This window comes from Podarcis tiliguerta, assembly GCF_965153285.1.
Source record: "Podarcis tiliguerta genome assembly, chromosome: 7".
Classification (NCBI taxonomy): Eukaryota; Metazoa; Chordata; class Lepidosauria; order Squamata; family Lacertidae; genus Podarcis; species Podarcis tiliguerta.
In genome coordinates, this window is record NC_139540.1 from 22728501 (window position 1) to 22755206 (window position 26706).

A 26706-nucleotide genomic window follows, 5' to 3' on the forward strand; every position below is an offset into this window, starting at 1 on the left:
AAAAAAATAAAATTAAAAAAATCATCAACATGCTCATTCATTGGTGGTTGGTTGATCAGTAGTGTAATACTGATCTTTCAACCTCAGAAAATCCAGATGTTGCTTATAATAGTATGGATATGATAGGGCTATGGAACATGGAAGAAACCTTTCTCCCGCTTGATTTATGGTCAATATTGTCATATACAAGCAGTCAGGGTCATTTCACTAGATAATTTCTTCCTTCTGAGTTTTCACACTGGCACAGATGAGATTTCCAAAACACACAATGATTATATTGACAGGCAAAGGTTATGTAACGTCCCCACAATTTATTTCTGTTTTTCCATATATTGGAAGTCCCAAGTACACAGAGATTCCCTGCAGATCTCACTATACTTTCAGTTGGCTTATGACTGGTGTTTGCCCCCCACAAACACCCAATAAACTGTGGTATGATAATCCATCATTTTTTACACAACTCATAATCATTTTCACTGCAGCCAGCAGTGCTTGGGGTAAAGATTTTATCTGACAATTCTTCACAAACAGCCAATTAAAAGTGCTGATAAGGCCCACTATTTCATGTCCAATCTTTCTTGCAAACTGGTGCATCTTCATCCTAATCTTCTCTAAAAGCTTGTTTGTCATAAACCAATAAACACTGCCTTCCTCAAAATGTCACCACCATCAATGGAAAGTATACAATTCCTTCACAGTCTGGAAATGTGTATATACAATATCCAATTCAGTAGTTGTATAAACCACGCTTTATTATTATTTTACATTTTTATCCCACACTTCCTCCAATGAGGCTACATAGTTCTTCTCCCTCACCCATTTCCCCCCCCCAACCCTGTGACGTAGATAAAATGCGAGATTATGACTAGTCCATAATCATCAAATGATCATGACAGCATGGCGTTTTGAACCTGGGTCTCTGTGGTTTTAGTCCAGTATTTGAACCACTACACCTCCTGTAAGCCTCCCACTTTGAATACAGTGGTACCTCAGGTTAAGAACTTAATCCGTTCTGTACTAAGTGTATTTCCCCCCTTTCTTTTAAAAATGTATTCTATATATTAATTCAACAAAACCTGTCACCATGCAAAGCTGAACAATGCTAATCTTCTTACCAAGCTTACTTCTGTAATGTCAAACAAGAAAATGTTGCTTAGTTTCTAGTGCTATTATGTCACCAGAACTTAGCTTGGAAAGTTACCTGCACCATGCTTGACATCATATGTGACTTTACTGTATAACCAGAATTTAGCTTGCTGCTTTGTTGTTCAATTAAACATACATTGCAACATTAAATAATGAATCATGAGGTAGAACGTTTGCAGAACAAATAGGCAATTTCATTATTGTGTGTAGATTTCACTAAGGGTGGCTTGTTGAAATCAACTGTTTGAACTTCCTCTTTTGCCGTTTCCTTTTCTCTTACTGTCCCGTTGTGGACTTTGCTACGGATAGCACTTAAGACTTTTGCATTTTCTGAGATAGTTGGCAAAAGTTACACGGCCTGCATTATGTGATCTCTCATTAGTGTGATTTGAAAAACAGCACACATCACTATTACTTGAATCTTGACACAAGATGAACAGAAACCAGATGCTAAATTCTTTCTCAGGAGTTCTCCTCCAGAGTTGATTTACTAACAAGTTTAGGACAGCATTCTTTCCTTCCAGTTTCCAGGACTATGCCATCCCCGATCACATCGGAAAAACCGTGAAACTTACATGCTAAGAATATACATTTCACAAAGCTGAAGCATTTTTGTTTTTAAAACACCTCACTTTTACCTTCACAAAGGGTTCCTTCGACCTGAAAATGTACCACAGAAGCAATACCAAAGACATGATAGAAAGGAATACTGTACTGTATACACCTTTTTTGTGTGCGGTCAGCACCTTACAGTGGCCTCTGTGCTTTTTTCCAAGATGGCTCCACGGCTGAAATTGAACATGAAACCGACAGTAAGGCTTGTGGGGGCGGGGGACGACGACACGTGTGTCCCTAATAAAATATAAAATAAAAAGCACTAGAAAATCGACCAAAGGAACCCGAAACAAGATCTACCCTCTGTGTGGCCTTGACTGACGGAGAGGCCGAGGGGCTGGGAACCGGAAAGGCGATTCGGATAGTGGGCATGTGTCTGTGGGGGAGCGGGGGGAGGGCGTTACTTCGGCCCGCTCCGTCTGAAGAGATCTGTTGGAGCGGTGGGCTTGCCTGTTGGCGTGTCTCAACCCCCTTGCCCCCACTCACCCACCCACCCCGGTCGAGAAAAGGCTGCATAGATGGGGGAAGGAGCAGCGGCCGCGCGCGCGCCGCCCTCCTCTTCCTCAGTCCCTTATGAGGATGTGGGGCAGAGGAACGGAAGCGTCGGGGTGGCGCGCAGCCTCACCCTGCGCTGCTCCTAACAGCCGAGCCGCTGGCTGCGCGCCGCCAAGGAGAGAGGCGCGGCTCTCCCGCATGCGCGAGCGAACATGCTCTGCAGTAGTGGGAGGGCGGCAAGGCGGCGCGCGTGCCCGTCGTCGGAAGGAGAGGGAGGGGGGGCAGAGGGTGTAACAGCGGGGCTAAGGCGTGTCCGCTGCCGCCGCGCGGAGGCAGGAAGGGCAGCCGGGCGCGCGCTTGAGGCGGTTGATGCAGCCACCGGGTTGGTAAGTGTGAGAGAGAGACTGACTGAGGAGAGACGGGGCGGGGGGGGGGAAGGAGGGGAGGGAAAGTGTAGGCGCAAGCGCGTGCTCGCGCGCGGTTGCCATGGCGCCGCTTGACGTCACGGGCTCTGTGTTGCCCGTGCGTTGCGACGCGGTGATTGGCGGAGACCCCGTGTGTGGCGCTGGGAGAGCGAGAGCGAGGCTGCAGCGGAGCGAGCCGCGATATAGGCACAGTCCGCGCCGGTCACCCGCCTAGAGACTCCCGTCCCGTCGAGCCCGCAGGTAACGGCCTCGCTAGGCTTCGCCTCGCCGCCTTTTCTCTCCCCCCCCCGCACCTTCCCCTTCCTTTCCGGGTAGGCGCTCCGGCGGCGGGATCTGCTGCGGTTCAGGGGCGGCGGCGGCAGAAGAGACCGGCGGGGGGGTGGGGTGCGGCGGCGGCGGCTGAAAGGGGAAGAGGAGCGGGCGAGGCGGCGGCAGCGGGTTGGCGGCCCCCTTCTTCCCCGCACAGAAGGGCGGCTCCTCCTTGCCGCGGTGCTGGGCGACACCCACTGCCGCGGCCTGGTGGAGGGGAAGCCATTCATTCCCTCCCTGCGGCGGCGGCGGGTGTCTCTCCTCCTCCTCTTCTTCCCCCCTCCCCATCTCTGCGCGCGCTTCAGACCCCCCCCCCACAGGTGCGGCGGCGGCCCCACCTGCTCAGGCAGCCGCTCCTCGCGCCTCGCCCTGCGAAAGGGGGCGAGAATGGAGGGCAAAGGCGGAGGGCTGAGCTGGGCGGCGGCGCCCCTTTCTCTGCCTCGGGCGAGGCTATGGCAGGTGAAGGTCCGGGGCGGTGCCCCTTGGCTACTCGGACCGGGGGGAGCTGATCCCCCCCCCATTCTTGGGAGGCGAGCGCCTCTACCTGTGAGGCAGAAATGATGAAAGGGAAGGGTCGCCGCCGCCGCCCTCCAGCCTCCCTTCTCTCTCCGCCACCCATATTCATATTATCTTTGTTGGGGTGGGAGCTGCTGCTGCTCCTCCTCGAAATGCGGGGTTCCATGTGAGCGAGGGAAGGAGGAAGGAGGGGCGCCATGTTGGGGAGTAGGATGGCTTCCTTCCCTCTCTCTCCTTTCTCTCCCCCCCCTCCCCATTCGCTCTCGCTCCTTTCCCTTCTTCCATCTCTCCGCCTCCCTCCCTTCCCGCGGCGGCCTTCTCTCTCTCTCTCTCTCTCTCTCTCTCTCGTCGGGCGGCTGGTTAGGGTGTGGCCTCCTGCCGGGAGCGGCACATCCAGCCGGTGCGATCTGCCGCCGCATCGGAGGGGGCCGCCTTGAAAAGGAGCGGCGGGCGATCGAGGCGGAGGAAGGGAGCGGGAGAGAAGGAGGAAGCGAAGAAAGAAAGGCGAGGGGGCGAGTGTGGGCTGCGGCCGTGGAGGCTCCCTCGGGGCGGGGACGGCAGCGGCGCCGCAGGGCGAGGGGAGAGGCAGCAGCGGAGGGGCAGGTGGGCGGGCGTGTTCCTTCTCCTTCCTTCCCTCGGCGAGGCGCCGCCTGGGCTTCCCCTTTTTTCCTTCATCTCCGGCCTGGGTCTGGGCGGAGGAGATGCAGCAATCTCCCCTCCCGGCGCGGGGCGGAGGTGGAGGGGGATCAGCGCGCACACAAGTGGGCTGGGCTCTGACTCGGATCCGCCATGACAAAGAGCCCAGACAAGGCGCTTCATGTCTCGGAGCCGGGCGGTTGCGGCGCTGGGAGGGGCGGCGGCGGCGGCAGCAGCCTGGCCTGACTTGTCCTCTTCCCTCGCCCCGCCATCCCTCTCGCCCACACCTTTCGCTTTTTGTACCCGCCCCAGCCATGTTTCTAAGCCGTGCCAGCTGCAGCGGCATACTCTCGGCCGCCTGTGCCAGGGAGTGCACCCAGCAGCACCATTTTAGACAGCCGAGTCCTAGCTGCACTGTGTACAGGAAATCACCACACGAATCTTTCCTTTCGGGTCAAAAAGCAAGGTTCCTTCTCCTCCGCACTCTTCCCAGATGCCACCAGGTTTGCAAGGGGAGAGGTTGGGTTGCTAAGCAGCTAACGTTCCCTGGCTTTATTTCCATATATTAAATTGCCATTCCTGAGTAGCGTCATAGTTGCATTAAATTGCCATTTCTGAGTAGCAAAATGGTGCTTGACCAAGATGTTTCTCCGTCTTTATGAGGGTAAGGTCACCAAAGTAGACAACATAGTGCAAAACCTTCACGCCTCGGCTGCTTCAATAAAGTAGCTTGACAGTTGCAGCTTGGCATCCTGATCCTAAACTAAGTTCTGTTATAATAAGTGACTTGCATCATGACCTTAACAGATGCACTTTGAATTAAGTTTCATTGATTAAGCTACGCAAGAGTTATTTGCTTCCAACCCTAATATTGATTGAGCTGTGTAGTAGCTAAATTCATTTGCTTTTGGGCCCAATGGCCCTGATACCAATCAGGATTTTTTTAACCATGTACAAGAATGTAGTTTGAGAAAAGAGGGTACGGAGGTATACTTGAGTAACTTTTGAGAAATGAAGGAATGGCTCTCACAACACATTGTGGTGAAATTCTTAAGATTGCAAACCTTCCAAAGGGTTTGGTGTTTCTCAAAATAGCAATGTACTGATAGTAGCCCCTTCAAACAAAAGGCTAGGAGCATCTAGGGGACAGATAGCAGAAGCATCTGAGGGAATAGTTCACATTCCATGCTTGAAAGGTTTTATTTTTTTAAGATTGCAGAGGCCATATCCTTCCCAAGATTTCATGAATTTAATAAAAATGAAGATTAATTTGACCCATATCTCAACAATAATATAGAACAGGCATGTCCAACCAGTAGATTGCGATCTACTGGTAGATCCCCAGCTGATCCTGGTAGATTGTGGGGCCCTTATCGATCATGGGATTAAATAAAGTTTACCAAAAGTTAACAAATAAAAGCTAAAGAACTCTGGACAATCCTACCCCCAAAAAGCTCAATGACTCTGGGCAATCCTTGGCAAAAAAAAAGCTCAACAGCTCTGGGCAATCCACCCACTCCATGAACGTTCCTCCCTCCAATGACAATGGGTAGATCACTGCCAGTTTTTTTATACTGGGAGTAGATCGCGGTCTCTTGGGAGTTGGACGTGCCTGATATAGAACTTTGGAATGGGCCATTGAAATCAGTGGTTTTTGCATCCAATAAATGTGTGTCAGTTGCAATGTGCTCTTTACATTGCTAAGAGATAGCTGAGTTACAAATGATTTTGCCTGATAAATGTCTAAATAATCATTTGATATTTTTCATTCTCCAGAGAAATCAGCATGGATAAAAACGAGCTGGTGCAGAAGGCCAAACTGGCTGAGCAGGCTGAGAGATATGATGACATGGCAGCCTGCATGAAGTCTGTGACTGAGCAAGGAGCAGAATTGTCAAATGAGGAGAGGAATCTTCTCTCTGTCGCTTACAAAAATGTTGTAGGAGCACGTAGGTCATCTTGGAGGGTTGTGTCAAGCATTGAACAAAAGACGGAAGGTGCTGAGAAAAAGCAGCAAATGGCCCGAGAATACAGAGAGAAAATTGAGACTGAACTAAGGGACATCTGCAATGATGTGCTGGTGAGAATTAAGGCTCTAACTACTTCCCCCCCACCCTAAGTAAACCTTCAAGGGCAGATAACCCTCTAGTAACACTCAGTATTGTTTAATCAAAGTATAAAGCTGTTTATATAAAAAGCTTCTAAATATCTTCCCCTGCCACCTATAGAAAACCAAACAGTGGTCTTAACTTGCTTCTTCCTAAAACTTTGCAGCTGGATGCTTGTAGCAAAACACTTGTATAATAGTGACACAATCTGCCCTATTGACACTTTCCATTAAGTTGTCTCATAGATCCCACTTACCAGTTAGAAACTGGGAGGAGTAAAGGACTTTTCAGCCTAGTTTAATTAAAATAAGTGTGCTTTCTTCATAACCTAGAGGGTGCTGTGTATGCTTTCTGTGAGAAGTTGTAATTCTCACTATAGAAATCAGGCCCCTCCCTGAATAAGATGATGTAATGTTAGCTATGACTCACCCATGCAGAACACTCTGCAAGAGGGAGGAGGAGGTAGCAACAGTGCTATGGGCCTACCTCAAGCAAAGCCATAGCAACTTCAAAGCAAGCTGACTCTATGCTGTTGGCAACATTTCTTTTTACCTCATAAAATCTTTTAAATGAAGAAAACACAGTTGTGTACTTTTTTCCCCTTGGTAGCGTTACTATTTTATTGATGTGCCACTCAACTAATTGTTAGTATTTGTTTTTGCTAAAGATGAAGACAATTTCATTTCCACAAGAACTTGAGAAAAAAATACTTTGATGCACTGAGTCAAGTCATATGAGCATAATTACCATGGTTTTTCCATCTATTTTGTAAAACCAGCTGTACAAATACCTTGGTGAGTTCAAAGGCCATCATGTATAGTTGAGCTCAAATTTTAGATACACTTACTTGAAGGTCATTCGTTTATCTTGGATTCTTGCCATATAAAAGCATTGAGGAAAGTAGAGGGATAATCAGATGCATGTTGTATATGAAATGCAGTTTTTGCTGATAACTACATAAACCTTCATTTCAGACTAGGCAAACACCATTATTCTGTCTGAAGCATGGGTGTGGGAAAGGAGCCCATACCTTATCTGTCACATCTTCCATTAAATTTATTTATATTTATATATTTATATTTATATATATATATGTATGTATGTATGTATTATGTGTAAGAGACATGTGATAAATCAGATGTTTAAGTCCATTAATTTCATCAGATAAAAATTTGATGCTTACCTGACATTCTCAGTTGACATTGACCCCTTACAATATCAAATAGTTGGCTCCATTATCTTCACAGTGTGTTTAACTAGGTTTTTCCCATCCAGAAAAGTTTCAAAGAACTCCGGTTAATGTTAGCAATACTTTCTTTAAAGCCCATATCCAATGCATGTCTGAATTCTTTTTTAAAAACCTCATTGCATTCGTTGCTGGAAAGCTAAATATTTAAATCACTTGGTTTCAATTTCTGTCTATATTGGATAAAAGCCCCGCTTGGCTTATACTAGTTGACGCCTATACTTCAGGAGATTAAATCTATAGCTTTATTTGTAAAACTTGAAAAAGTGCTCATTTGGAGCTTTATATGTTGCTGTGGTAAAGGGAAATACTCTATAAAATTAGGAAACCTAGAAAAGTAGCTTGTAACACAGATGTTAAAAAATTCCTTGCTCCCTTGCATTCTCTAATAGCATACTAAAAAGAATCTCAGCTAGAGAAGCTCCTATATTTTAAGAGACTGGTGGACTAGTGGAGCCTTTCTAATGATGGAAAGGAGGCAGGATTTGTCTTTACCTGAGTCCAAATCAGACCTTTCTATTATATTCCTGTAGGTGGGAGCACTGGCTCTTGGATAGAAACTGTTAGGTATTGGGGGAAGATAAAAAGTGATACATAAAAACTTACTGGGTTAGAAAGCTACATTTAAATCTGGGTGGCTAGCATGGTGGCATCCAGATGCTGTTAAACTACAACTCCCACCATCCCTGACCATTGGGCATGCTGGCTGAGGTGGAGAGGAGTTGGGAGTTCAACTTCCAGAGGTTATAACGTTGGCTACCCCTCATCTAGATATTGCAACCCATTTACTTCCTCATTTCTGGTTTCTTTATTGGACTTAACATGACAAACAGAAGCCAGGAACAGGCTTTTTAATAAAGTGCAAACTTTGGGCTTGGAAAATTGAGAGGGGGGAAGAAGGTTTTAGCCCTTTTATTCCAAGCCGATGTGCATTCTCTCCTATTCCCCACTGAGCCCTTTGCTCAGAAGTATTTTCCAAGCCTAGTTCTGCTCTCCATCCAAGTCGGGCACAATTTCTTGGCTCTGAGTAAGGTGTAAAAGTCTTGTCAAGCTTCAGTGTTTTGTTTTGTGTTTAAAGGATAAGGTGTCAACATACTGCCCCTTTCTATAGGAATGGGGGACAGACAGGCAGTGTTGTCTCCAAGTATGGCACATTACTTCCTCATAAATGAATTACTATCACCTAAAGGGAAAAATAAAATGTACAGTCAAGTACATTGAGTGATGTGGAAGAAGTCTGCTCCTCGTATGTGTTTTTTAAATTTGTTATATTAATATCCTGTTGTTTCTGCAATACATACTTTTGGCTTAAACAGTTGGACCATATCATGTGCCCTAAGACTATTATCTGGGCCAGGTTTTCCTCCTCTGCCCTAGCTTGCAGCCTGTTTGCAGTAGCAAAAATTCACACCCCATGTGTAAGGAGGCAGCTCTTATGCATGCCCATAGAGAAGCAGGTGATATTTGGGCAGCCTCTGACTTGTGTGAATGTTTCATTCCCCTTGGAAATGGGAAGAGCGGAAAATCCCTTCTGCATGCATGGAACATAGCACTTGGGATCTCATCCTTGTATCACCCATGTTCAGAAGAGAAGCCATGTGATTGCAGAAATTGTATTTTGCCTGTGTTTGAAGTTGCATTTTTATTATTTGAATTTTGCTCTTTGTAAACTTTTCTAGGATCCACTGGGCACTGAGTAGTTTAGAAGTTAAATAAAGTTTGTGACAGTTGCACGTATAGGCCTTGCACGCTGGCACTAGCTCAGGGGTCCAGTTTTCCACCGACCACCTTTGTCATAGCAAGGGCAGTGAGGCACTTGAACCTTTTCCTCTTATTTGGACATGGGGAGAGCAGGGATCATCCTTGCAGTTATACAGAGTTTGGATGGTTCAGTGCAAGGTGCCCGCTCCCCAAGTCTTAGCTCTATGCTAGCCAGGACCAAAGTAATTAAGTCCCTATTTTCTCTCGACTTTATAAATTTGGAGCTGAGCAGAGGGCTATCTTGCTCAAGGTAATTGCATTCCATTGACATCATGGAAGTAAGCCTCCTTGGGTTTAAATGAAGCACAAATGGAGTTACCTTTATGGGGGCAAGATCTTGGTGGCCACCAATTTTGACCTGGCTATCAAGGCACAGCTATAAAATGCAAATTAAACTAAAATCCTCCTGAAGAGATGGCAGAGGAAAGTAGTTGGGTAGATGGATTTTCCACACTGGATGATTTAATCAATTTTAAATTGATTTAAAATCTAATTTCCATTTTGATTCCTGAGCAAGCATAAATAATGTGTTTTCCCTTTTATGACAACCTATCAGTTTGCAGTGGAAATAAATCTTTATACCGACTATATTGGCCAATAATTCAGAACCTTTGGCCCCGTAGGCCACATTGCTTTGGATTATAAATTGTAAGTATACTTAGGAATTGGAGCTGGTTGTGCAAGAATGGGTTTCTGTTGGGCTGGGTTGGTGTATTTGAAAGGACATTTTTAGTTTGTATGTCCTGCCCAGTGAAATAATAAGTTTTAATATCTTTCTGAACTCACTTGTGGACTAAGTGTCCACACCTACATAGGAGCAGGGGCTGATAATTACTGGGCAGAAGTGTTTTGGTCATGAGATGGAATGTGTTCAGGTTCAGTGGTTTAGGAACCAGAAGTAGTTATAATTTACCAGGATAAATTTGTGGTCTACAGAGACATACTGTACCTGTAATTCTGTATTCATTAATCTTTTACATGGCAAAGTAGGCTCAAATCTGCTGTGTGTATTAAAGTATTGGACGGTATTTAAATTGATACATCTTGTTCTAAATCAGCATATTTTACGTACTAAAATATATTTTAGCTATATAGGAAACTTTAATTCTGCTATTTATAAAATAAATCCCAGGTCTGTTCACTTTTTTAAAAAAATACAAGCATCATAAAAGCAAACAAAAAGACAGCCTGAAATACAGCTTTTAAAGTTTATTTTAAATATATATCCATCTGAGAATAGTTATTTTCTGGGATTATGAGAACAAGCAAGTTTGCATTCAAATGAAATATTAAATGTAGGCTTTTCAACATGCTTGCTTTCCCCCCTTCATATATATTGGGGTTTTAGATGAACTACCAATTGGATAGAAGACTATAGTATTAAAGCATGTTAGTGTGCATCTATTCCTCTGTTAAGTGAAACATAAGCCTGTTGAAATAAAATTGCCTCAGTTTCATACTTGGCCAACTTAATAGGTCTTTTTCTGGGTAATGTTTTAATAGGCTTGGGTAAGGATTCTAAACCCAAACTTCAAAAGGGTTCTTTTTGGATAAAGGAATGTTTTTACTGTTCCCTGGTAGGTTTGTTCTATTCATCAATTAAAATGTATCCAAAAAATTCTATACTTATTTTAGGTGAGAACAAATTGCCTGCCTGTGTTGATTTCAACTCTTCGGAAGGGTTGAGATCTAGCCACTTAGCTTTGAGTACCATTGTGCCAGGTTGCTTAAGTTGAGGTCAGGTTCTTTCCTTGAAAGTCATAAAGTCTAAAAAAGGTTTAGACACTATGCATGGAGCCACTTTGGAATTTCTTGCACCTGCCCCTATGCTTATACTTTTGTCACTTGCAGGCTACTTACTATTTGCAAGGGAATTCATGTGAGTGAGTACTAAGGCAGTGGTGGGGAACCTCTAGCCTCAGACCTAATTAGACCCATGAGGCCATTTTCCCCAAACTCTACCCATCTGCCAAACACCTGAGTGTCTCAGATCGGATCAGCTGCACTTGTTGCAGGGGTTCCCATTGGGAACTCCATGGTGCCTCCAGTGTGGCTGCTCTCAAGTGTTCATCTGCTGATAAGCACTGAGAGGAGCTTCTTTGAAGATGCAGTACCAATCAGCTGAGAGCAAGCTCCTGTCAGCGCCATTGATTGGTGCTGACAGCACACCTTCAAAGGGGCTGCTCACAGCACCCATCAGCTGGTTGGCACCAAGCAGAGGAGCTCTTTTGATGATTTGTCAGCTCACTGGTGCTGTTAGCACGCCTTCAAAGGAGCTGACTCTTGGTGCCGATCAGCTGATAAGCGTTAAGAGGAAGCCCCTTTGAAGTAGTCACCTGATGTCATAATGATGTCAGATTTGGCCTGGGGGGGGGGAGAGATGCCAAGTGTAATTTATACTAAAATTAATGTACCAAGGCATCGGGGCTTTTTTTATTTGAGGCACACTGGTGTGGCTGTTGGCACAGAGAATTAGTGCTAGAAACAGCTTAAAAATCTTTTGGTAAGCTGCAGTTTTGCCAAACCATAGTATGGTAAAATAAGTATAGATTCTGTTTCTTGATATACTACAGGTGTGCTGCCTTATATAGACAGTCTGTAAAATTAGTTATTCAAATCCCAATACACTTGGATTTTTTTCACACTACTGGCGTTTCTTGTAATATAACTTGTAATTGCTAGCATGGTAAACCTGTATTGTGAACCAGAGGAAAAAATTGCTTTTTGAAAAATATAGCAGGTTTTTTACTAACAGAAGATTTTCCTGACTACTAAAGGCAGTTAGTATCAGTTATTGATTGAGAAGTAATTGGCTGACACTCAATATTTTGTGATGGCCTTGCAGTTTCAAAACAACATACTTAAACTGGAATAAAATGCAAAAAAAAATTAATCGTCTGCTGTGGCAGGATGTGACTACAGGCTATGTAGCAACTACTGTAGGTTCTAGCATTAGTTTTGTATAGTTCTGAGAAAAACATGTTCAGACATAATTGTGGCATTACCATGAGCTTTTGATGTGCTCAGTACACTTGTAAAGCCCAGCGTAACTGCAGAGGCAAGCCACCTGTGATTTAGCACAATGAATAGGAGCTGCTTCTCATGCCAAGGTTTAGAAGTCAGCAAGATGTGTCTAGAAAAGGTCAGTGGCTCTTGCCAAAACAAAGTGGTGAGCTCTCAAACATGTTTGTGAACTCTTAACTGCACATTTATAGGAACTGTAGATAACCATAGATGTTATACTTTCCCATCTGTTAACTTCCTGGCAGAAAAAAAATGTAAACGCTTCTGTTTATCTCATTCAAAACTAATTCAGGTCAAGTGGAGCCCCCTCTTTTTCAGCATATCAAGAAAATAAAATATTTCAGCCAATTTACCGAATTATTGTTTTGGTGTATTTGGAAGGAGCAATAACCTTTAAAGAACAAACCCATGCATTTTTATTTTTGGCTGTATTGCTGTTAATGAGCATCTGATCTCTTGTGGGACAAGTGAACTGTTCTACTTTGTCAGAGGGGAAATAGAACATTAATACTGCAATTCACCAATAGTATAATTAACTGAAATCCCCAGGTAACTTCTCTTAATGCATTATCAGCATCTGCATTTGGGAAATTGAATGCGGAATAGATTTTCATGTAGCTCCCATCATTCTAACAGGCCAGTTAGGTTGGATACCCCTTACAGAAAGTTAGCTTGTTAGAAAAGGCTGTTTTCAACTGTATCTACAGTATATAGAGCTCTAGACTTGTAGCCCTATGATGAGCTACTGAGCTACAGTATCTCAAATTTTGAATACCTATCTAAAGTCAAGGATGCAACATAGTACATTGTGATTGGGCAACACTTCTGTCTCTCTGCCTTTATGTTCTATCTTTTCAGAATCCAGACCACTTAGTTATTGAGGGGAAACCATGAAGTCACTGACTGCAGAGGAGTTATTTATGGTGTGGTTAGCATGAAGTTTAGGAGCTGGGAGTTCACACCTGCTAGAACACTAAAGAGACTAGGGTGTAAAAGCTTAGGGCTGTGAACCAATATCCTTGGCTGTTCTGAAAGTCCAAGTGTGCCAACAGATTGGATGTCAGGGCACATGCCTGTAGAAGGGCACTCCATTTCTCCATCATACTGAAGGTGATGTGCCACCTTTTAAAAGATGTGAAAGGGAAATGGTTCACTTCTGTAGTTGTCATGCTTGCATGGTTTTAGACTTCTTGGTGAGTTGGTCTGTAGTTCTTAAACATGTACAGTGGTACCTCGGGTTACAGATGCTTCAGGTTACAGACTCCGCTAACCCAGAAATAGTACCTCGGATTAAGAATTTTGCTTCAGGGTGAGAACAGAAATCGTGCTCCGGCAGCGGGAGGCCCCATTAGCTAAAATGGTGCTTCAGGTTAAGAACAGTTTCAGGTTAAGAACGGACCTCTGGAATGAATTAAGTTCTTATCCAAAGGTACCACTGTATAAGGAGAAAAATGCTATAAAGCCTTTACAGTGGTACCTCTGGTTATGAACTTAATTCATTCCGGAGGTCCGTTCTTAAGCTGCAACCGTTCTTATCCTGAGGTGCGCCTATAGCACACAATTTCTGTTTGCATCCTGGGACAAAGTTGGCAACTAGGAGCAGCTACTTCTGGGTTAGCAGAGCTCGTAACCTGATAACCAGAAGCATTCATAACCAGAGGTACTACTATATTTCTAGAAGGGAAATCCCATGTTGCAGACATACGCTCTTTCATAGTTTGTTTCAGACTTAAGTTGGAGAATACTGGAAGATGACTGAGCTGCTGTCATAAATAAAAGGGCCAGGATTCAGTCTGGCTTATTTGACAATCATGAACAGCCTATGCTGCTTGCTTCTTGGAAATGTGGCTCATCAGCTGAATCCACCCTGCAAGTGCATGTGTGCTTGCGTAGACTCACAAGAATGTAACTTAGGCAAGAGCTGAGTATCTGGCAAGTGGAATTTCAAGCATGCAGGTCTAGGAGGGGGAGAGAAATACCCCTCCCAAGCCTACCACTTGCCTCTGCAACTGCTCTCCTTAGCTGCTATGCCTGAGCCAGGGTTTGAGGCATGTTCACCTGTCACGTTAAAGGAAGCTGGCTCAAGAAGGGGTCGTAGAATAAAAGTGACATGCAAGCAAGAGGAGGGTTAATGTGTGCACAGCCATGCTCCTTCCTTTACAAATGCTGCTGCTGTTTCATATGTTAGTAACAAACATGGATGGGAATTTGATGTCTGCTGTGTAGTTCTTAGTCTTGTCTTGTGGCTAGGCAAAAAAACTGGTGTGACACTTAATTTATTTATTTGCAGTGGCAGCAAGCAGCATGGAGTGCTGTCCCCTAGTAGTTGGTGCTGATCCACTTAAATCTAGAAGCTCATCTACCTAACAACCTCATGAGTTGTGATGCTGTGACTAGGGTAACTAGGAAAAGCCTGTAGAACTGCTGTTGCTGATAATAATAATAGAGAGCGTACCTGTGCAATGCTTTGTCAGTGGTATGCATGCTGGGTTTCATTGTCAGTTCAATTACATAGCCCAGACTTTTCTGTCACTTTTTCCTGATACAGAACTAATTGTATCATTTATGTCATCTGTCCCTACTGAACACTTCCACTTTATTCTGCTACGTTCTGGTGTTAGAGGACCATGCAGTCAAAAATAGGATATATAATTATATTAAATTGGCTTAAATCAGAAACCCAAATGAATGTGAATCACAACTGGTGTGGTGTTTTGCATTTTGCATCATCCGCAGCTTTACTTAACTGAACAATTGTTTGATTGCTTTTGGTACCCACTTATGAATTTGGCACAAGTTGTCAGAACACGGTTGCATGTATATTGAGTGGTTTGCTATTCTGCTTTTTCATATGCTTGCTTTCAAATATCTCTGTTTCATTAGGCTTGCTTGATTTTTGTCTAATGTCACTTGCTCTTCAAGTAGCTGAAGATGTTTTATTTTTAAGGCCACATATTTTATAAGATGTCTCATAGACAGTTAACCCTGAATGTACTCATTTTGCAAAAGGGTAGACTATAGCTTCTCATCTGTGTAGTATTGAAGTAGTATCTAATAATAGGGACCATGGTTATCCTGGCAAATTACAAATACAGCTGACTAAGAACAAAAGTTGCAATTACTTGTCTTGGGAGGGAATGCAAGTTGAATAGGATTAGATTGCCTCACCTTAAAAGTGTGGCTGTCTCTTGAATGGAAGGTTGGTGATCGTATTAAAAGGATTAATGGGTGTTACCAGCACCAGACTTCATATAGAGAAACAGCTTGATTATCTCCTCCTCCTGCACCAGCAGCAGTTTCCCTTTCAGCAGTTTCTCCTCTTACAGCCCCTCAAACAGTTTGAAAGTTCCTCAGAGTAACTACTGAAATAAGCTCCTGGTTTGAGTGAAAATGCATTGGATTGCCATTAGTAATAACTACACATCACATAATTTAGGATTGGACAGCCTCCTCTTACAATCACTGTATTATTCTGCCTTAATTAAAGTAATACAGAAGTGTGAGAGAGGGTATTCTCTGTGGCAGCCCCTAAGCTAGGTAATTCCCTCCTCACAGAGGTGTATCTTGTCACCTTCATAGTGTAGTTCTCCTTATATGCTGAAGATATACCTCTTTTACACCTGAAGTGTACATTTTAGGATCTAGCCTATTCTCTTGATTATAGTTAATTGTAACTGATTTTAATTTTGTGTTTTTAAATTGCACCCCACCCTGGGACCTCATGGTGAATTTTAAGTTTCATATCTTAAGGGGAAATGCTCCTGGTGTCACATGTTGAAAGCTGGCAATATGCATACTAGTTTTGACTCTTGATAGCCACCCATGAGATCTTAACTCAGTTCAGTTAAGGTAAAACATCTTCAGACATCATTATTGCAGTTTGTCATTGATGCTGTAGTAACAAATTTAAATGTGAGTTAGGTGAATATTTTAGTGCTTCCCAAATTTTTATCTTGGCTAGTAGGGCATTTAAAGGCCTTCTCAGGAACAAATAGGTATCTACTTTTCCGTGAGCATCTTCCATGTGATTGGGTCACTTAAATATTAGCCCATTCACGTGGGAACCAGTCATGGAAAAGTAAACTAGGGCAGTCTTAAAGGGCCCCCAAGTGGCTTCCTTCTGAGGAGTGAATTTTTCCTTATCCTAAACAATAGGACTGAGAGGAGACTTGGAGCAGGAGCCCATGGGTTATCACCGGGTTATGAGTAGAATAAAGCATTGCATGCACATGTGCAATAATACTTAAGTCTTCTTGGTTCTTTAACACAAAGGGAGTGGTGGGCTTTTTCTTGTGTACTAACCCAGTTGGGTAAAAGCTTTTTAGGCCCATGGTATGCATAATACCATGATTCTCCTTTCAGAATACTTTCAGATTCTCCAGTGCAGTGATAAACTATTAAAGCATGTAGTAAACCCTGGTCTTCTGTGGCATTAAAATCAGATGAAGCCAAGGTCCTCCTTACATGCACATCTGGCTGACGCTAAAGCAGTAGCATAGGATCAGGCTGGCATGAGTTGCTGCCCATTCTGTTACTTCAAAAACTTGTGAAAGGTAGACTTCCGCTTGTCTGTAGAGCTTGGTGTGTGGCACAACACCTTTGTAAAAACCTACTTTACTTCCTTATCTCCAGGGTAAGAATTGCCTCTGGGCAATCCATCAGGGAAGCATTACAGATAAGATTTCATTTTTTTAGACTTAGGTCCATATGGTTGACCAGATAGTAAAAAGACAACCGGGGGCTAGTAATTTGGGGGGGGGGGTATTTTCAATGATATAGTAATAGGCCATTTACAGTGGCTTGATTTCTGATATTACCACTAATGGGGAAACTTCAATGGCCACAGGCCAACCAGTGTGTACAATTTTCTAGTTGTCGATGTGTATAGCCTTCTGATTATTCTTTGTTTTCAATTGCAGTCTCTGTTGGAAAAGTTCTTGATTCCTAATGCTTCGCAAGCGGAAAGCAAAGTTTTCTATTTGAAAATGAAAGGCGACTACTACCGTTATTTGGCTGAAGTTGCTGCTGGTGATGACAAGAAAGGTACAGTGTGTTGGCTTCTTAGTGTCAAAAGTTCCCATGAAATTTTCCAACAGTCGGGTATTTACTGCTGGAATGTTACACGTCAATAAAGGAAACAAGTGCTGAGCATTGCAGTATTGTAATATTTTTAAGATGTTGATCTAAAGAATTGACTTTCAGAGTGACACGTGAGTAAACATAATCAGCAGTTTAAAAGTTTTCGCAAGTGACTATTAATGTTAATCAACAGGGTCTCAAAATACGTGCATTGTTCATTTTTGCTATTGTATGCATTCGTGGCTGACTGCAGGAGAGCTCTTTTGACATTCTCTGTGTCCTCTGCCCAATAAGTGTACTCTAGTGTTAAAGTAGATTTTGCAAGGTGGAATTGTAGAATTGAAGTTCTTAGCAGTAGTGAAAAAATGCAGCATTAATAGTTTACTCAAAGTGTGTCAGAACAGTTGGCATCTAATATTTCATGGCTGTCTGCTGTTGGTGTTTAGCATGGTTGTCCCCTCCTGAAGGGACACAGTAGGGTCAGCTACAGGCTCTAATGCTCACTTATTGAGGATCTGCAAGCCAGTCTTAGGAATGAGCAGTGATGAACAACTCGCCAGCAAGGGTGAGGAAACAGAGCTACAAAGTGGGCCATTATTAAAGACCAGGTGTTAGGAGGGTGGGGTCTGGTGAGAAGGCAGGATAAGAGGCAAGCTGGTCAGGAGAGTCAGAGAGGTACAACACAGAGAAGAGAAAGACCTAATGTTGAGCTGGAATGAACAAAGCTAGATCACTGTTATCAGTGCAGGGAGGAAGCTATAACTGAGAATGGCTGGAAGTAGAAAGAAGAGCATATCAGAAGATTCTGGCAGAAGGCCAAATTAGAGGATAATAGGTAAATATTTAAGCCATGCTTGGGACCCTGTGGTTGGAAGCTGGAGCAAGATACAACACTGGGGTTCATGGGGGAACTGCCCCATATGGAAGGAATACTCCAGTGCATTGAGGTGGCAGGTGAGGATTCCAGACTCAGCCAAGTTAGTGTTTTTTTTAAAAGCCTCTTACAAAACCCTGAATGGGAGCAAAGGTCACTTCCCCCTTGGGTACCAGGCAAAGGAGCTCCCTGCCATAAGCCACAAATGCATCTGAGTCATGGCTGTAATAAACCATTGGTGATTTCACAGTGTCTCCATTTCTGCAGGGATGAAACATTGGGAGTTTGAGGTGCCACTCTTGGCTCAGCCAATAGCATGTGCTTAGAAAGTAAAGAATAGCCTATACAACACCTTTTTAAAAAACCATTCTTAAATTCTTGTTTATGGTGTGACAAAAAGTGTACAGTGGTACCTTGGTTTAAGAACAGCTTAGTTTATGAACAACTTGGATTAAGAACGCTGCAAACCCAGAAGTAGCTGTTTTGGTTTGTGAACTTTGCCTTGTAATAAGAACATGTTGCACTTCCTGTTGAGTGTGTTCCATTTGTAAATTGAGTCCCTCACTGCTATGAGAAAGCACGCTTTGGTTTAAGAACAGACTTGTGGAAGTTTGTAAACCAAGGTACCACTGTACTCTAACGCTACTCCAGGTAATTTTCCTTTAAAATACAAATCTGGACTGTTGCTATTTTTTTCTGATACCTTTTATGGCATAATGTTCAGGCATTTCTAGATTCCCACAAGTAATGTTGTTACTCAAATTTTGAATTTTGAAAACCACTATTCTCTACATGCTGCATGTAAAAGTGAGAGACTTTTAATTCCAGTCTTAATGTATTCAAGTTTCAACTAGTCAATCCCTTGCCCAATGACAGAATTCCTTATACTTAAAACATCCCTGACAGGTTGCCAATCAAATCCTCTCCCGAAAACCTCAAAATTTCCAAAACTTCTAGGCAGCTTGTTTACTGAGCTACCGTAATACATGTATGGAAAGCTTTCAAACTATCCTTTATCTCCCTGTAGCTTTTTAAAAATGTGAAGGCTGGATCACCACTCCTCAGCTCTAGTTGTCTTCCGTTTAGGATAGTTGTCTTCAGTTTAGGATAAAAAAAACCCCAGGATTACCCTTTGTATCCTCACTACAGCTGGCTTCTGAATCTCTTCAAGTTTTGCAAAATGTGTGGAGTTGAAAAGTAGGTACTTCAAAGCAAACCAGTCTAGTAAAATCTTAGGTTCCCTGCAAAGGTGTTCGGAAGCTTTTACTTCCTTTTTGATTAACCACAGCTTGCAGTGTCAATTGATCCCAGACAAACTTGGTAACTTAATGCTTGTAATGTTCACTCCCTTATTCTAGTCATTCATTTTAAAAAAACTCCACTGGATGCTTCCTTACAGCAGTGGCCTCTGTAGTAATAAACAGATTTAGCTATTGTGTAAAAACTTGGAGTAGTTTCTAATGGTTTATTATCTAGCTATCTGCTAAACTTGCTCTTGTATCAGAAAACAGGTAGTCTGGTGGATTATAGAGCAGTGATAACTTTGTAGTACAGGCGAAAACCATTTTTGGCGTGTCTAGTTAACATGTGATCACTGATGTGTAGGTTCTTTTGGACCCGGGGGGGGGGGAGCACTTAAACAAGCTCTGCTGATACACACATGGGGGCCAGAAATAGAACCACCATGTGAAATGGTTTCTGTCTGTATTCATTTTTATTCTAGGTCAGGGATGGCCAACTCCCAAGAGACTGCAGTCTACTCACAGACTTAAAAACTGGCAGTGATCTACCCCCTTTTTAGGGTTTCAGGACAAAGTTGTTGAGCTTTTTTAGGGAGGAGGAAAGCCCCGTTTTAAGGGTTCAGGGCGATGTTGACCTTTTTGGGGGGAGCCTGTGATCTATCACAGGTGTCCAGCGATCTACCTGTTGGACGTGCCTGTTCTAGGTGGTTGCACTGCATATTTGTAACAGTCAGTTTCCCATAAAAAACCTGCAAATCTCTAGCTCATAGAATCAATCCAGGCTGCTTATTTCCTCCCTGACTGTCTCATAGACTCTCAGTCCTATGCTCCAGCTAAGACAGTTATTGCTACACCTATTACATGAGCATAAGGAGCTGGGATCCTGGGTCAAAAGCACAATTGCAGTGGAGAAAAGAAGCAGCATTGCAACAGTGCCAGTGGCTCCCACAGAGTGCCTAATAACTGCCATTCACCAATCCCAGTGATTGCCTCCACAGTTTTTTAGTATTTAATTATGTAGAATGCTTACCCTACTTTATAGCTCCAAGAAACTCTCAAAACAGCTTACAAAAAATCACATTCAAATAATGTTTGGTGTAAAGAACAGAAATGAAATGATGTCTCTATGGTGCCAGGATCATGCCAGTAGCATTTTCTGGCCTCTGCCTTGCTACCCTTTGCTGTTTCCTTCTGTGAGCCTGGCAAAAAGCCTACTGTTTGGACTGTCAAGAGAACTGAACTGAGCAGACCCCTGAAGTTGACTGATTCCAGATGCAGGGTGTTTCCCTCTTAATTACTGAGCTATGGAATTAGTTTTGCTGGAGATTATTTTCCAGGCTGTGTGCTTATGCCATGTATGGGAGGAGTATGTAAGATAAGCCAGTGATTTCAGATTAAATGATTTGATTATGTCTCTGCCAAATAGTACAGTACAGTATTGTCTATGCATGAGTTGTCTCAATCATAGCTTGAGCAAATTCCAGCTACTTAGCCCGTTTTCTTTGCCTCGGAGGACCTCAGTAGGCTCTGCTGCCTACTAAGGCAGAGGTCAAAGGGTAGAAATGAAATCTTTTGCTTTCAGGACAGCACACTGCTATCCTTTAGACAGAGCTGCATATGGCTCCATTTGTAGTTGATTTGTTCCGGTACTTATCTTCTGGCTCTTTTTTTGCCTGGAATAATATGTCTTAGTTCTCATTGAAGTGGTAAGCTTCTTCCAGGCTGCGCCATGGTGGAATATTTTCTCAGTCCAACAAATAGGAAACTAACATGTCAAAAAGGGAAGGGTTTAGCAGGCAGGCATGTCCAAAGTCCATTTCGGGGGCCTAATCTGGCCCACCAATCGGTTTAATCCGGCCCCTGTGGCAGTTTATTTCCTGGGGTAAAAGCCTAAAAAACCCTCAACAACTTCAATCCTAAAAGAAGCTCAACAACTTTGGGTAAAATCATAAAAAAGCTCAACAACAACAATCCTTTAAAAAGGCCAACAACTTTGGTTGGCCCCCACGGCCCTTCACTTCATCAAATCTGGCCCTCTTTGAAAAAAGTTTGGACACCTCTTTTCTCTGACTTAATATTTTTTATGTCTAGACATCCTTTTATTCACAAGGAGTACTCAAAAACAAACAAAAAAGTGCTCTGTTGCCAATTATGTGCCCCATTCTCTCTAAAACAGGGCAAAGAAATGTAGTTATATATATTTGGGCTCTCTGTTCCCTTGCCGGGGCTTATATACTCCTGGTATTGTGTCCTGATTTGGTTACAGAGTAAGTTGGCATCTCATTCTCTTTCGTGGCAGATGTGGCGGGGCAGCTGTCATGGGCTCTACACTGACTCCTTTGAGGGAATTGACCACTTTGCTGCTGCCAAGACATGTAGGAGATCCAAATAAACTGGGCACGTGTATGGTTACCTCCCAACACTGTCCACTCTTATACTTTCATAGCTAAATCTAGTGTCGTAGATGCACTAAACAGCCTACAATGATATAATGTCAGGTTATGCTGACTAAAGGGGATTGAGGGCAATCTTATGCTCCAACTAAGCATAATTCAAGGGTAGAGTTTCCCAAAAAATATTCTAAGGCTTCTGTGTATGGTTGTTCCTCCTTCAGAAATGCTGTTACATGCTTTCACTGCTGATGTTTTCATCATAATTCATAAGATCTCCAAAAAGGGATAGCTTAGTTGCTCTTCTTTGTACCTGTTTCACTTCTAAGTCCTCTGAATTGGTGCAGGAAAGTCTGCACAGTATTTGAATTGACCTCAGTGCTTTTGTACAGCATACCAATTACTTCTGCCACTTCTGGAAACAACTCACTGTATTTCCCCAAAGTAAACTTGCCCTTTTTGCAAAAAGGAGTCATGAATGAAACAGTAATACTAATGGCAAAATTATGCATTTAGAATTCTCTGTAGCTAAGGCATTCAACTTTTTGCAAGACGACTATTACTCTAGTTCATGAGGCCGGTCTGTCATTCCCAAATTAAACTTTCTCTTTATTTCTGCTAGTATCAGTTGGGGTTTGTGCGCTTTCAGGAAATGAAAGAAAATACCCATCATTCTGGTTTTTGTTCTGAGTATTGCAGGTTTTTGTAATGCCGTGAGTGGTTCTCCCAATGTTTTTGGTTTCTTTGCTTTAAATGATAAGGGCAGGTTTGGAGATTAGTGCTGGGTGTAGGCAGGAAGGGAAGTATCACTTCTGTGAGCAGCAAACAGAGACTGTTCTGAATGTTTGCAGTATTAGTATTTGAATTACTAGCATTGGTAATAGCATCTTCTTAGGGCCTCTTAAATAAAGGTGGTTGGATATATAGGTAATCCATTCCAACCATGCCCAGGATCAATTGTAGATAAATATGCAGCAAATGTGGCACATTTTTAGTGTCTAGTCCACATACATCTTCTGTTGCCTGTGGCAGAAGGCTATTGCTGCTTTAGTTTTCTGTACAGACAAAGAGAGTTTCACTTTTTAAAAATTATCCTTTGTTTCCCCACCATTATGCCATCCTCTGAAATACTGAATTACTATTGCCAGCTCTCTCTGACTTAGGCTAGATATGCCTGTTTTGAAAAGGGGTGTTCAAACGCCTTACTAACCTTGCTGCAGGTTATCCAAACACATTCTCATATCAGTGGGCATCTTTCTTTAGCTAATGGGCAGAAGCATTAGCACTTCTTGTGGTTTGGATGCTATCTTCCTCTTGATGAATTACAGTATAGTGTTCCACTTCTTTGCAGTAGTGTGGTTGTCATTCAAATCCTCTTCAGCAGTACTGTTGCCGGCCAATTTACCTTTATGTACTTCAGTGTTACAGGTCACATTTGTCTTAAATTTTGAAAACTAAATGCAATGCTTAACATTATCCATGTTGCTTAAAAACATTGCTGTTGTGAAGGCAAGAACCAGCTACTAGGAGATCTCCTACTAGTCAGAATTTGTGGGAGAGTGGGATTTTTAGCATTCTACAGTTTGGCTAGCATTGTTGTTACTCTGAAATCTGCTCATCAGTCAGTTGGATAGCTAGCATAGCTCTTTCTGGCCAAGATTTGAACCTGAAAACTGTGATATGCTAGAAATCTTAATTGAATCTAGAGTGTATGGAAAGACAAAACCCCATCAAATTGGCCTTTAATTTGTTTGCATAACAGTGCAACCCTGGAAGTAAACCACACTGAATTCAGTGGAATTTACTTCCGAGTATTCATGGCCAGGACTGAGACATGGTTAGGATTGAGTATAAGATTTTATAGAACAGGGTCTACTGGATACCTGGATTCAGTACACATGGGCATATGCTTCCTTATTTCTAATTATTCTTTATGGATTTTATTAACAGCTTCAAAAATGCTACCTTCTGAAACTGTGTACAATTCTTGTCCTATATATTAAGGCATCTAGTCTATGTTTGTTTTAACATACTCCAAAGTGCAATTGCTAACTTTGTGTTTACTTCTTTGGTTTTAAAGGGATAGTGGAGCAGTCGCAACAGGCATATCAGGAAGCTTTCGAAATCAGCAAAAAAGAGATGCAGCCAACACATCCTATCAGATTAGGTCTGGCTCTAAACTTCTCCGTGTTCTATTATGAGATCCTGAATTCTCCGGAGAAAGCCTGTTCCCTTGCAAAGACTGTGAGTTAATAGTCTAATTACTGCAGTAAATAAAATATTTTTGCCAGTGTTGCATGTACAAATGTCCTTTTTTCATTTCTTACATAGGCTTTTGATGAAGCCATTGCTGAACTTGATACGTTAAGCGAAGAATCATACAAAGACAGCACACTAATAATGCAGTTACTGAGAGACAATTTGACAGTAAGTACTTGTACAGCTTTTATTAAGCCAAGTTATATACAAACAAGCAGAAAACAATCTTGTGGGTCTCCTAAATCACCAGGTAGCCAAGGGTTAAATAAAAAAAAATCTAATTATGGAATGAAATGCATAATACGAATGCTTTGCTCAGTTGTGCGGCTCTTGGAAAGAGTGCCTTTTTAAAGATGAGGAATAGCTTTCTTGGAGATTATCCTGATGAGTGCTTTCTTATTCACACTACTGATGCTTTAATCGGTAACACATGACTGCATTTTTCTTAAACAGTTGTGGACATCGGATACCCAAGGAGATGAAGCTGAAGCAGGAGAAGGAGGGGAGAATTAACCAGCCTTCCAATTTTTGTCTGCCTCATTCTAAAATTTACACAGTAGACCATTTGTCATCCATGCTGTCCCACAAATAGTTTTTGTTTACGATTTATGACAGGTTTATGTTACTTCTATTTGGATTTCTATATTTCCCATGTGGTTTTATGTTTAATATTAGGGGAATAGAGCCAGTTAACATTTGGGGAATTTTTGTTCATCCAAGGTGGCCAATATAGGGATGTGGAATTTTTATAAAAGTTTTACATGTTTGGCATAGTACTCTTGGTACTTTGTGGCTTCCCACAAAAGCCAGTGTTAAACAGCTTCCTATGTTGAGCAAAGAAAAAACTGCTTGCATATTGGTCTGTCACAGTGGTAAAAAAGGGATGGTTGGTTGCAACCACGCAGGTGTAGAGAATGTGGGTACTTCAAAGGTGGAACACATAGCCGAGGAAAATTAATGTCCCATGGATATTACATGTCAATCATGTGAATCTGTGGAATCTATACAGTCCAAGTATACATCTCTGATTGCATCTGAAAAGTGTTCCTTAAGGTGGTTTGCTAACCCAATGAACTTTCTCTAGGGAAGGGCAGAAACGGTTCACATTCCATTACTTGTAAAGTTACCTGCTGTTGCTTTCATTATTTTTGCTACACAATTTATTTGTATTTAAATGGTTTAGGCAACCTAAGAACAAATGTACAAGTAAAGATGCAGTAAAAATGAAATGCTTGATATCCATAATTACACTGTATATCGAGCACAGCAGTAAAACAAAAACCCATGTATTTAACTTTTTTAGGGTTTTGCTTTTGTGATTTTTTTTTTTGATACTTTGCCTAACATGCATGTGCTGTAAAAATAGTTAACAGGGAAATAACTTGAGATGATGGCTAGCTTTGTTTAATGTCTCCTGAAAATTTTCATGAACAATCTAAGCATAACTGTTAAGAACATGTGTATTAAGTTGATGTAAGTGGAATAAAAGTTTTATGAATGGACTTTTCAACTACCTTCTCTGTAGCTTTCCTGTACATCTGGACTCCTTTTCAAAATATTTTGCTGTATTAGAATCAATAGTGTAAGATTATTTCTGAAGTTGTCTGTATCCAGTGTCTCCCCCCTCCAAAAAAGAAAAAATTAACGTCTCGCATGCCTGAGAGGCTGCTGCCTTCTAAATTGTTTTGCTGGCACATGTTGAGGGAGATAGAGAGAGAAAGTTAAATACAGTGTTTGTAGAATGTGCAACTTTTCATTGCTACACACATGCACTGTGCTTTGTATGCATTAGCCACCATGCTAAATGTAGGTCTCTTTGCATGCCTTAGCAAACCACATGCCTTACACTGGGGCTTGGAAGTAAATGAGTCAAGAGTGAATCCAAGCATACAGAAGCAAGCAACAACCAGACAAACTGGCCCATGCACATTCCTTCCATTGGGCGTGCATTTTTCTGGGCAATCGCTGATTAGCATAATTCTTAAAATAGTTCCTTTTTAGCGACTACAATTATTTGAACAATAAACTCATAAGAAGCATAGAGCACTGACCTGAAATGCAATAGGATTTAATAGGTATTAAATAGATGAAACAGCTGTCCGCTTCCCCTTTTCCTTGGAGCCACCCAGAAGGGCATGAAGCATATTGAGAAGGAGACAGAATATAATCATTTCCATCTGTAAGGCAGGAGTGGCCAGCTTTGACTAGGGAGTGAGGTAGCCTCTTTTCACCTTTTCCTGAGCAAATTAGCTTGAAAATGCTAGCCCTGTTCTCCAAGCAGTTGCCATCCAATCCAAATCAGTGCACGAATACACTGCTTTTCTCCAGCCAGCAGTATCTCTTTCAGTTTTTTGGTTGTAGGGCCATCAGCTGAAAGTAGCATACTGCCCTGGCAACTGTCAGCACTGCCTCTTAAGCAACTGTGTTTGACTAGGGCTTGCCCAGTGCCAAGATTTGCATGCACACTGTGCCATTCCTTACCCACAATATATGCTTCCCCATGGGAAATGAGAGATCACAAACTTGGGTGGTTTCCTGTGAGATGAGAAGAGCAAAATGCATGTGCAAAGCCTATCTATTTG

At 42.5% G+C, this 26706-nt stretch overlaps 1 protein-coding gene across 2 annotated transcripts; it reads left to right on the forward strand.

Annotated features, from left to right (window-relative positions):
* Window positions 1-25626, forward strand: YWHAZ (tyrosine 3-monooxygenase/tryptophan 5-monooxygenase activation protein zeta). 2 transcript variants are annotated; one of them, XM_083450841.1, is made up of 6 exons: window positions 1-2642; window positions 5919-6222; window positions 17201-17324; window positions 23946-24109; window positions 24197-24292; window positions 24578-25626. In XM_083450841.1, exons 2-6 carry the CDS (start codon window positions 5929-5931, stop codon window positions 24635-24637), a joined length of 738 nt encoding a protein of 245 aa, XP_083306967.1. In that variant the 5' UTR covers window positions 1-2642; window positions 5919-5928; the 3' UTR covers window positions 24638-25626. The 2 variants fall into 2 exon arrangements, with proteins under 2 accessions (XP_083306967.1, XP_083306966.1); XM_083450840.1 differs by lacking the exon at window positions 1-2642 and adding an exon at window positions 2683-2921.
* The last annotated feature ends 1080 nt before the right edge of the window (window positions 25627-26706 follow it).

What these genes read in the sequence shown, in the direction of transcription:
- YWHAZ (XM_083450841.1), top strand. Translation starts at nt 5,929, where the DNA reads ATGGATAAAAACGAGCTGGTGCAGAAGGCCAAACTGGCTGAGCAGGCT. An exon ending in ACATCTGCAATGATGTGCTG is followed by an intron (nt 6,223 to 17,200) that starts GTGAGAATTAAG and finishes TTTCAATTGCAG; the next exon opens with TCTCTGTTGGAAAAGTTCTT. An exon ending in TACTGAGAGACAATTTGACA is followed by an intron (nt 24,293 to 24,577) that starts GTAAGTACTTGT and finishes TTTCTTAAACAG; the next exon opens with TTGTGGACATCGGATACCCA.